Consider the following 12075-nt stretch of genomic DNA (forward strand, 5'->3'; position numbering starts at 1 on the left):
CCGAAAAACATGCCTGATGCCTACGGATCCTGGAAGGTAGGACTCAAGGATGAGGAATTTTACCATCTCCAGGCGGTAAAAGCTCCGGGCGTCAAAGACGTCAAATGCTACCTAGTGTTGTGAAAACGGCGCAGTGAAACCAAAAGCCGCAATGCGTAAAGAGTCAAATGTCCCACCGTCTCAGCACGGCCAAAGGCTTTCCGGCAAAATTGGATATTCAAATCCAACAGCAAAGGTCCGAAACGGCAAGTTGATTCAAAAAACTGCTAAAACGATAGACAGACACCAGCGCCCGAGGTACACTCACCCGGTACACGAGGTAGCACTCCGCTGAGCCAGTGGTCCCTGGCCTGGGCCATGAACAATGCTCTGGTGCCCATCGAAGGTCCGTCGTCTTGTACCATTGCCCAGAGCTAGGGAGACCCAGCTGTGCCTGAATCAGGCATTGCCGAAGTCGGCACGAGAATCATGAGATTTCTAAATTTGGAATGGTATGCACACACCACGCCGCTCAACGAGCGCACGTCCCTCCATATTTGAGAACCTCTCGCGGCCAACGCCAAAATGTACGCAGCACCTCACCCTCGGTGCACTAGGACGCCCCAGTCAACAGTTGAGAAACCATAATGAGCAAAGCTGGCGCCTTTGCAAGCAGGGAGCTTGGGGCCCCTCCATCTCAACACGGGTCTCGCTTCGTGTCGTCATCACGGATTAAGCGGGCCCCCGAAAAAAAAACAGGCAGACACAGTGTCAGGCTGTCCCGAGGTCCCAACGATGCCAAAACAACACAATTGACACCACACGTGTTTTATAACGGTATATTTAGTCACACATGTTAACACGACCCTTCAGTGGGTACTGGGTACACATGCAAGCACCAACGGGACATGCGCCCGGCCAGGCACGAACGCCATCGCGCTGTAATTCACGTCACACCACCGCGTCTGGCCGGGGAGGGTTCCACCAAGCCTTACCGGGTCAGAGGGCGGCAAATCGATCACAAACGCACCTAGTTTACAGTGCTTCCCCATAACTATTAATCACGATCAGTCATCATGCTCGGCTCAGCCGCAGGCGTCAGCATTTGCGCGTGACGATACAAAACAGAATCCTCTCACCGACAAAAAAATCACCGACAAATAATGACGCTAACTCATCAACTCAACACAGCCCGCGCGCGTAAGCCAGTACGCGCGGCGAGTCGAGACCACAGCGACATCGAACACAAAACTCCACAGGCGGAAAGAAAGACCGTGGGCGAACGCAGCGTAGCGGCGAGCGCGGCGCCTTTCACTGCACGCGGGGTCAGCCGCCGCTGACCATGTGGCGGCCCCCGCTCGCGGAGGCGCCGCCGGCCAAGGCCCCCGCTCGCAGAGGCGCCGCCGACCAAGGCTTTAGCTCGCGGAGGCGCCGCCGGCCAAGGCCCAGCTCACAGAGACGCCACCGGCCAAGGCCCCAGCTCGCAGAGGCGCCGCTGACCGCGGCCCCAGCTCGCAGAGGCACCGCTGACCAAGGCCCCAGCTCGCAGAGGCGCCGCCGACCGCGGCCCCTGCTCGCAGAGGCGCTGCCGACCGCGGCCCGGCCGTCGGCGCCGGGTCCCGTTTTGACCGGTCGGCAGCAGCGGTAACCGACCGGCGACTGCCGCCCATGGCCCCCGGCGGGTATCACGTGGCGCGCTCGGACCGGCTGGAACGAGAGCAGAGCAGGCACGGTCAGACGCGGGCTGGTGCGGCGAGTCTGCGCGGCGCGGCGAGACGCGGCGCTTGTCAGACCACTGCTGGCGCACGGACGGGGAGGTGTGAACAAACAGACACAAACAAAAACACACAGGCATCAACAGAGACACAAAGACATCGACACGGATCGACAGACTGACACAAAGAGACATGCTGCACAAGGACGGACTGACATGTTGTACAAGCATCGTTTGCTAGCAAATTGTACGACGCTTCACATCCGAGGGTACCTGATATCAACGTGATGTCCCGTCTGCCCATCCTAGTTCCTCGGCGCCACCCCTCCCCATATTGAACTGTCCAGTACCACTGGGTGGGCTCAACCGTCGCTCCGGTATCTTCCCTCCCTCCCGGACTAGACCTCTCGAGATCAGTCGTCGTTTTCCCAGCCTCTCGGAGCCAGCCTTCGTCTGCCTCCAGCTCCCTCCAGAGTCAGCCGTTATCTCCCCCCCTCCCGGACCAGACCTCCCGGGCCCAGCCACCGTGTTCCCAGCCTTCCGGACCCAGCCTTTGTCTGTCTCGAGCTCCCTCCGAAGCCAGGCGCCGTCTCCCCTCCCTCACGGAGGCAGCCGCCGCGGCTGCCGGTGTCGGCGCGCGCTCGGCTGCCCCGCTCACGGGCCGCTGCCGTCCGTACCGCGCCGCCGGCCCCGCCGCACCGCATCGTCGCGCGCCCGTCACCCCTGTCGGCCCCGGCGCCGACTCGGTGCTAGTCTGCAACTGAGCGCGGTCGCTGCAGTCTCCGCCGTCCGAGCCGCGCTATGCGCCGGTGGTGGTGTGCGCCTGTTGAGTAGCTGCAGTCTCCGCAGGTCGCGGCGGGCTTGGCCGCAGCGAACGGGCGGGACGAACGGGAAATGGATGTCGTTATGAGGTGGTCCCGGGCAGTCATATATCGATGTCAGATGAAATGAGATATAGACGGCTTATCACCATCAGACGGAAAGAGTAATTGGCCCAATGAATAAGTTTCAAGTAAGCGACTTTTTGTGTGTGTTGGCCACATGAGACTGGACCGTTGGTAAAAACGAGCATTTGATTCGAACATTCGCTTAAGTCTATCTCACAAAAAGTTCCTAATCTACCGGAAGCAATAACACTCGGCGGTGTCCATGTCCAGGACGCGATGCACACAATAAGGTAACAAAATCGGTTTCCGTGAGCACACAAATTGCGTACCAAGCAACACCAGGCCCAAGTTCAGAGGTTTCTGTTTGGAAGAGAAAGATTCAGCGAATCATTACTGTTAATGAATAATCCGGAACCCATCAGCTCATCGGAAACCTTCCCCACCTGCAGGGATGCAGTGGGTATTACACAGCACGCGCTTCATCCCCGTTATTGATAAGTTAGATATTCGCCCATTGCTCATGGCGTGTGGACGGTGCATCTGAACATTGGAAAGGCCAGGCCAAACACTAATGTTGCATGCTTTGGTTTTCCTAACGGTCCTTTCGCAAGTTCCTCGTAAGCGAAACGTTTGTAAATATGAATATTTTCGACAACAGACATCCGGTATGTTATCCGGTTTCCCCATGTACGGAAGGCTGGTTACTGTTAGGTTTGACGCAGCATTGTAACATTGATTGCACTCAGCAACGGCCAAAGGCAAGGGCCAAACGGCCAAACCTTGTATTCACATCGGGCCGATTTCTTTCCGTCAGACGTTACGCAAGTCGGCGTACCCTGGCAGCAGCCATACGGAGCGACAGCGTAGAAGACCGCACTGCATTTGCCATCTAGCCCACTTGCAAACATACCATGATAATACAAATATCGAACAAATCGATTGGTCTAACTGCGATAAAAGTAGCAATTATCACAGGCTAAGTCTCCAGAGTTGGTCTTGCATGCTCTAAAACACCTACTGATCTTAAAAAGGTGAAAAAGAAGGTTAAATATCTCCAATACACGTGCCTTCTGCAGAGCTGGAGATCCTTCCAGAGCTCGGGATTCAAAGCTTTCTAGTTCTCAAAAACAACAAAGTCATGCTGAATTTTCGGATCAAGGGAAGCGTCCAGATTGGCAGCCAACCGAGTTATCCAGCTTCTGCGCCAATCCTGCAAGCTCTCAGAGAGCAACGGTCGTGTTTTCGTCCTGCGACTGTGCGTGGCGTGCTCATCGCACGCTCGCCCTGACCACGCTCGGCATTGGACGGGATAAGTGGACTGCGTTGCCTCATGGCCAAATTTGATCGCGAAAGCCAGGCCAGCGAGCGACGGTGGCTGCAGTCGACAGCGCGTGCTCGCGATGGTGAAAGGCCAGGTGACAGCGCGGGCGGCAATTTTACAGCAGTGCTCTTATTACATGGGTTTGTGGTCCGACACAGTACGCAGCCATGACCTAATGTGTTGCAACTAGCTAGTATCACCCCATGGTGGGGCTTGGCGGAAACAGCTCAGTCCTCTGAAGTGAAGGCCGAGTTCCTAGAAGGAAAGCTAGATGTAGAACAGTGACACCATGGGCGAAGTCGGCAATGCATGTGTTAGCATTGATCGTCACCCTCACAGAAAATGGAAGGCATGACCATTTCCCCACTTCACACGTGCTTTCAGCGCATGCGTAGCTCAGCCGTGGCTTCCACAGCTGGCCGTGTGGCCACCTGCGGTCTGAATCAGGCAGCACGATCCATTCACGCGCGGCTGCGCCGCGGTTCAAGTGGATCGGCCTCGGTCGTCTGCCAGTGATTGAGGTCTGTCTCGCCGTCTGATCCACTCGGAAGCCATTTATGCCAAAGAGAGGAACTACTGTAGGAATAGTGCGACCACAGCAAATCCGCATTGACCCAGGCCTCCAGGGTACCCTTGCGCCGTATGCGAGCGGTGTGCAGGCGAGACTGCACACCGTGACCTGCGCCGGACCCCGTCCGATTCGCGGAACACCTCCGAGATTACTCCACAAGGAAAGCGGCGGCGGAGTAACTGTGCGACCGCGGGCCGGCCCCTCGCTGCACAGCGTTGCAATCAGGCCGTAATTGGCTGCCAGCGATGGCCGGGCGGCCGTGCCGCGCGGACACACAGGTCATGGTCATGCTATGTGGGTGCTCGGGTCATCTGGCACGGATGCAGCGAGGATGCATGAATTCCAACCATGAGGATGGATGGATGCACGAAGCGATAATACAATACGGTGAGATTATAGTCTGACCATGGGGATGCGCTGGGATATGACATGTGGAGGCGGGCACCGACACTGCCGCATAACTTGAGGATAAGTTGGGAACGTGCGGACATTTTCACATGCTTTCTATCTCCAGGTATGCTGATGTGGCAGGCAGTTTGTTTATTGCCCACGCTGTAAACCACAAATTACCCACAAAAACGTGCCACGTCAAATCGTTTAGTCCATCTGCTCATTGCAGCAGGATATCGGGGGCCCATCTGCAATAAATCGGCTTTGTCCGAAACTGCTGGGGAAGACGAGCCATCAATTGCTATCTCTTCTTCGGGCAAGCTGCGCCTAAGTATCATTTCCTGTGTCTCCCTCGCTGCTTATCCCACGCCGCATCATTATGACACCGAAACATTGAAATAAACGTGCTTTTAGCAAAGTAGCGTCCCAATAGCCTTCAGTGATAATTACTCCTTAATGCCTAATTAAACTAGGAGTATATATGTCTGGTGATAGCAGGACAGACACTGCACTTTCGCTTTTACATCAAACCTCCATCACAACGCAGTCTCACGGTCGTCGAGTGTCGTGATGACCGAAAAACCGCATGGGCTGGCAAAAATCACATGGATGACTGCATGGCTTGCCTGCACTTTGCACAATAGCCCAATTATAGAAACGAACTAATAAAACATTGAAAAATTAAGCAACTGGCTGAAACATATCACTCCCTGCACTGCGTCTTAAGCATAGCCATGACGCAAGCCCCTGAGATACCCTTCATGATGATGCCGTAAACGCAGCATCTTTTACCCGGGGAAAACCCTACCCTTTTCGGTGGAATTTCCGCAACTGTCAGCGGACAACCAGTTCATCAAATTTTTTCTATTTTTTGATGGACATAATTTCATAGCAGCCCCAACTCGGGAATCCCAATTTCTACTGGCGGTAATGCCGTGAGCTACACACACTGATCACGCCCTATAAATGCACCGATTAGACAGCATGGATGAGGGCATAATCACGTTGCAAGATCGCTTAAATTACGCCGTGCGGCAGCACCAGCACGCTGCTCAGATGCACCGAAATGGCCTAACGGCTGTGGTGAGCAAACCTGCCAAGGTGCCAACGGCTCCGTTACACGCCGCGCGGCCATAGGCGGAGCAACACGTGGCCAGGGGCCCCAGCCGTGCCAACCACTTTCCCAGCTTTGGTGCTAGCGGCCGAAGCTGCATTGACTCTCGACGGAGAGAGAAAACGCCTCCCCCAGCCTCCCCGCCTCGTCCCTGCATTAGGAGCAGCCGCGATATCACGCCCGGCAGACCGCTCCGATCGCAGAGATAGCCAGGGACTGACCTCCACACCGGCGGGCCACGGGCGGCCGGGGAGCGGCCTCACATCGGCCGGACGCCGCCAGCGCCGCCACCAGCGCCGGCACGAGCGCCGCCCGGCCGGCACGCGCCGGCGGCGCCCCGGGGTCGGCGCCTGGGCTCGCCCCTGCGCTCACGCAGTGCAGCGGGCCGGCCGCCACCCCGGCGCGGCTTGACGCAATTGGGGTGAGGTCGGCTGGCGGCGGGAGAGCGGACGGCCGGGCCGTGGACGGCGTCCCGACGTGGGTGTGGCCATCGCCGGGGCGACGTGAATAGACCGCGGCATTGGCACAGGCCCCGCTGCAAGCGTTACAAGGTGATAATTGTTGGGCAATCCCTGACGCGGGCAGCAGCGGGCCAGAAGCGCGACGTGAATCAGCCCGGTTGGGGCAGTGGGGCGTGCGGTATGCACCTGAGGTTGGGGCGGTGGGGCGTGCGGTATGCACCTGAGCTGTGATCAGCCAGGATCGGACCGCAGCCGTCTGCCTCTGAGAGCCGAGCTCGGCAGCTGCATGAGGGTGGGGCAGCGTGTGGACGCCGCCCTGCCACCAGATCATGCTATACGGCTCGCGGTCGGCGCGTGGTCTACTCGACGCCTGTCCGTGAGGCACGACTCTGGGCCGCTGACTCGGACCGGACCCGCGGCCCGCTCCAGGGTTCGGTCCAGGACTCTGAGAGAGTCAGACCTCGGGTGAATCAGGACCAGACTCGGCGCCAGACGTGGCAGGATCGGCCGGGATGCTGCAGCTCGCGAGCGGCTGGGGTCGTGACATGGAGGGTGACGGGTCCGGCGGCGTCCGGCGTGGGGCGTCACACGCTGCCCGCAGCCGGAACCCGAGGTTTGGGGCGGCGCCACTCGCCCCGAGCGTCGCGCGAGACCACGCCCAAGGGGGCTGGGCAGGTGGCCAGACCCCCACGTCATACACACACAATCACACACAGACACACACACACACACGCACACACACACACACAAACACCACACACACACACACACACACACAAACACACACATGCATACACACACACACACACACACGCACACACACACACACACACACACACACACACCACACACACACCACACACACACACACACACACACACACCACACACACACACACACACACACACACACACCACACACACATGCACACACCAGCGGAGCAGCCGGACGGCCCACGGGAGACGTGACGGCGGGGGCTGATATGCGATCAACTTGCAAAGCGAGCCAAATATAGCGCGACGTGGTATGAGCATGTCATGAGCAAAACAGAATGCAAAACACTTTGGTTACATAACCTGGGGAAAGTTGTGGCTTTTGCGGCGCAGTGTTCTTACAAGACACCATGGGGATACTTCCCGGGAGTTTTTTGTTCGTGTACACATCCTTCATGATGTGTGGAGGCGTGCCAGCATGGCATACCCTCTGCTGGATGTACCTAAAGGCGCCTCATCATGTGCGCTCACTCCCTGCTTCGTTGCGCGCCGCGGCCGCCTCTGCCAGTTCGTGCCGTGCGGCCGGGTGTCTCGGGCAGCGCGCGTGACCAGCGGTCGTCCCTCGGGCCGCCCTGACATGGCCGGGCTGCGCGCCGCTCCATCCTCCGGCCCGGAGAAAGCTGCACCAGATGTGGCGGCGTGCTCGTGACCCACGCAGAGGCCGCGTCGGCCCCGCTCGCCGGACCCCGCCCGTGACTGTGGCCGGGGTGAGTCCCTGGGACACACACCGGCCGTCGGACCCGGCCGGGGTGTCTGAGTCCCTGGGTCTGGGTGTCCCTGGGACACACACCGGCCGTCGGACCCGGCCGGGGTGTCTGAGTCCCTGAGTCCGAGAGTCCCTGGGACACACACCGGCTGCCGGGCCGGGCCAGAGTCCCTGAGCCCCTGAATCCGGGAGTTCCTGGGACACACACGGCCACCGGACCGGACTAGCGTCTCTGAGTCCCAGAGTCCGGGAGTCCCTGGGACACACACCGGCCGCCGGACCGGACTAGCGTCTCTGAGTCCCAGAGTCCGGGAGACCCTGGAACACACACCGGCCGCCCGGACCGGACCGGAGTTTTGAGCCCCTGAGTTCAGGAGTCCCTGGGACACACACCAGCCGTCAGACCGAGCCGCCGCGGCCGTCGGTCACGCCTCACCGCAGACAGTGCGCTAACGAGGCGCGCACGTGACTCACCGGCGCCACGGTGAGGCTGGGGGCGTTAGTGCGGAAGATCGGAGGCGGAGGTCACGTGATGCCCGTCCCGGCTGATTAACGGTATTGCCAAGGGACTGCAAGTCATCCAGGGAAGCCCATCAAAGAGGTGGGGGATGCTATCGGAGAAAGGGGCGATCGCCGGCTTCCCAGAACAACAGTAACTTTTGCAAGGTTGTCGAAGCGTCAGAGGGTACCATGCACCCGTGTGAGCTAATGCTTCCTACGGTCGTGACAACGCCAGCCGAGGCCACAGATTACATGAGTCAGGACACATTTACTGCAGCCGTTTCCCAAGCTGTGCTCGATGACCCCGGCGTCTAAGAGCGCGGGCAGTTGAGACTGTTTCCGAAACGATCCCACAACATGGCCTGAGTTCGTGTGACACTGGGCCAACCTTGGCGGGCACGGCTGTTCGGAAAGGCGGCCATTGAGTGGGGTTCGCCGTGTTGGTTGTGCACACAAACTCATCCGCCATTTTGTCCTGTTTCTCGCTTTATCATGCGTCCCCGCTACGCCGCTTGTTCGGGACAGCTTCATGTGCCAGCCATGAGAAGGCCGAAGTGCCCCCTGGCGGGAACCTCCGTTCGAGCGCCGGGCACATGCTCCGCAGAGGGCAAAGCCTCGGTGGGTTGGTCTCCACGTGCGTGTAGACTTGGCTCGCCGTTATCCATTCTCCTTTATCACATAGCCCTGAAATGGTCACGGCTGGCCGAAAGGGCTTTCATCCAAACAACCAAACCAAGCACACGAACGCCCCGGATCTGTGGGAGAGCGGGAAGTCATGGAACGCTTGGCGGGTGGAAGCTTTTTGAATCGCCTGTTAGCCCAATTCGTACGATACAATGCCACGAGTCCAGTACTTTTTCTCCGGAGTTTGCGGGAGAAACGCCAGATTGATCGAAGTCGGGGAGGGGCGCTACCCCTGTCCTCACGACCCTATGATTTGTGTCGCGGCTCATTCCCGGGGGCATTGTGTGACATTGTGCTGAAATGTACCGGCGTCGAGCCGTCAACTCGGCGTATCAGCCGAGGACAGGTGGAAGGGAAAACCGCCGAGACAGTAACAGCATTCTCTGATAAATACCTACACTCTCCCACCCCAACCGGACGCGTCGACTGTAACTGAACTTTGCTGCACCCTATGTACTGACCGCAGATGCATGAATCAGGCGTGCACTATGCGTGCTTCGCCTCGCTTGGTGTCACGCAGGCTTCGGGCATGGTCCTATTTCCCCGCAGCTGTGTCTCCCGCCAGCAAGGGGCGGAGCGCAGTGAAGCCATGTGTGGTGCGGCGGCCCTGTCTGACCGAGCGGCAAGGGCACCTCTGGCCGGCAGGTCCGGCTCGGTACCGGCTGCCGGGAGCGCCGTCCGGCCTCGGACGGTGCCCTCGCGTGGCTCCCACCGGTCGGTTGGTTAAGGTCAGGGTGCATGACTGCCGGGACGGCATAGAGTGGCGGACGCGGTCGGCTCTAAACAGTGAGCTCAAAGCTGTGCAGAAACAAGCAGACTTTTGACAGCATGCATTCTGGACAATGGACGCTGGGCGGGACAAGGCCTGGACGCACGTATGGAAATGTGGGACGTGGACACTACACAACGCAGCATCGATCATTGTGCATCGTACTAGACACTAACTTATTTATTAGTGCATTGCATGGCTGGCAATATAGCATTGCATGGCTGGCAATGTAGTATTGCGTGGCTGGCAATATAGATGAGTGCAAGCACTGGACAATACTGGACTATCCGTGGGTGGTGTTGGTACCAACCGGTACTGGTACCTCAGAGGTTGCGGCACAGGAATTCCTCATCGAACAATATCGACGGAGGAGAGCGCGAACACTAAACAGTAGAGACCGGAGAAAGCTATACACTTCAACGAGCCCAGCCCAAAGCCCGAGCCCGACCCGAGCCCAGATCTGGATAACGTCGCCGCGGATGGCAGGCGCAGGAGAATGGACGGATCCGCCGGCCGATTTCCCTCACCAGCGTGGGAAGCCAGATGTTTGTGGCAACCCGCTATCAGTAATGAAACCTTCACGTTGCGGAATAGAACAAATGTGAGTCACCGATTTCGATCTTGACCACGAAGCGCCGCTGGTTCTTTTCCACGCGTCGGAAACTTCGGTGTTGCAATGTTACCTTCCTTAGAGGCAGTGACAGTTTGGACATCATAATGCAGTGGACGTTCTATTGCCGCAAATGCTTCTCAGAGATTTTGTGATACGGTGATATTCGGTGGCCAGGGCCTTTCGCCAGAAGTTTCGCAACAAAGAAAAACTGCTTTATTACCTCATTGTGTGCACAGTCGGTGGTGTGAAAAGATCATATCGATTTTGCCTTTGCTTACCAGACCCCGTGTGGTGTTCATTTCTACAACCAACGTTAGCGAAAACGACAAATCCTGGTTCTTTTAAACATGTCTTAGATTCGAGATTTGTGCAGGACAGGGACAGCCCCGCAATATGCCACCGACGAGCCCAGCCCGCCAGTGATGCGACACCTCAGCCCCACCAATCGCGCAGCAGCAGCAACGACGTACCTTCACAAGTAGAGCGTGCCGATCTTCTTCAGGTTGTTGTACTTGTTGTTGAGCAGGATGTTGTGGCTGCGGTGCGTGTAGACGCCCGGCTCGAGCCGCAGCTTCCGCTCGTGGTCGGCGATGATGCTCGGCTTGGCGAACATGTCCGGCGCCGGCTGGTGCAGGTCCCACACCAGGCTGGTCAGCGAGCGCGGCCGCGTCAGCTTGTTCGGCTTCGTCTCCAGCAGCCGGCTGCGGACGGCGGCCGAGCGCGCCGAGTCGCCCGAGCCCTTGTCGCCCGACGTGCTCGAGTCGAGCGTGTCGAACGCCGCCACCAGGCTGATGAGCGACTTGTAGCGCATGTCGAACAGTGGCGGCGCGGCGGAACGGACCGCGTCCGGCAGCGGGCCGTGGACGCTGCCGCCCTTCGGCGCGCCCGCCTTGTGTGCCGCGAACCGCTGGTTGGCGCGCGCGTTGCAGTTCTTGGTGAAGAGCTTGCCGGCCGGGCGGGTCTCCTCCGCCGGCGCCGGCCTCTGCGCGTGCTTAGCCGGGTCGGGTCGGCTTCTCGGCTGGCCGGGTGTCGGGCACCGGCGCCGCGGCCACCGCCGGCTTCGCCTTACCGGCCGTGAAGACTCCCGGGTGCAGGTTGAAGGGCCGCACGGCCGCCAGCGAGAGTCTCCGTGACGGGATCGTCTCGATGGGCGGCGGCACCGGCGGCTGGTCGGCTCGCGCCGTCGCCACCGCCGCCGCCGCTCCCGGCGCCGCCGCCGTAGCCGCCTTCGGCAGCGGCGCCAGGCCGCGCACGTAGTCGTAGATCTGGTCGATCTCATCGTACTCGTCGACTGTCTGGCCACTGTGACGGCGCGTCACGCGCGACATGGGCGCCGCCAGCGCGCGGCGCAGCCCGAGCGGCCGCACCGCCGCCTTCTTGCCGTCGAGGCGCGGGTCACGTGGCAGCGCCACGTCGAACGGCTGGATGCGGTCGGCTGAGTGCAGCCAGACCTGCGCGGCGCGGTCGCACAGACGGCCGAACTCGGCCGTGCGCGCCAGCTGCTGGCCGTTGACGGCCGCCTGCAGCCGCAGCGGCGCCGTCGGCGGCATGGCCACCACCACGCTGTCCTTGTGCAGCGGCAGGCCGAGCAC

General features: G+C 59.5%; 1 protein-coding gene across 1 annotated transcript; it reads right to left on the bottom strand.

The window, feature by feature from the left end:
• Window positions 1-1585: 1585 nt before the first annotated feature.
• LOC119114777 (uncharacterized) lies at window positions 1586-11330 on the bottom strand. The gene is made up of 2 exons (XM_037238811.1): window positions 10954-11330; window positions 1586-1686 (listed from the first exon to the last, which is right to left on the bottom strand). The coding sequence occupies exon 1, from the start codon at window positions 11292-11294 to the stop codon at window positions 10956-10958; it is 339 nt and encodes a 112-aa protein (XP_037094706.1). The 5' UTR covers window positions 11295-11330; the 3' UTR covers window positions 1586-1686; window positions 10954-10955.
• Between the last annotated feature and the right edge of the window lie 745 nt (window positions 11331-12075).

Source organism: Pollicipes pollicipes, unplaced genomic scaffold, assembly GCF_011947565.3.
Source record: "Pollicipes pollicipes isolate AB1234 unplaced genomic scaffold, Ppol_2.1 Scaffold_3087;HRSCAF=3621_pilon_pilon_pilon, whole genome shotgun sequence".
Taxonomy (NCBI): Eukaryota; Metazoa; Arthropoda; class Thecostraca; order Pollicipedomorpha; family Pollicipedidae; genus Pollicipes; species Pollicipes pollicipes.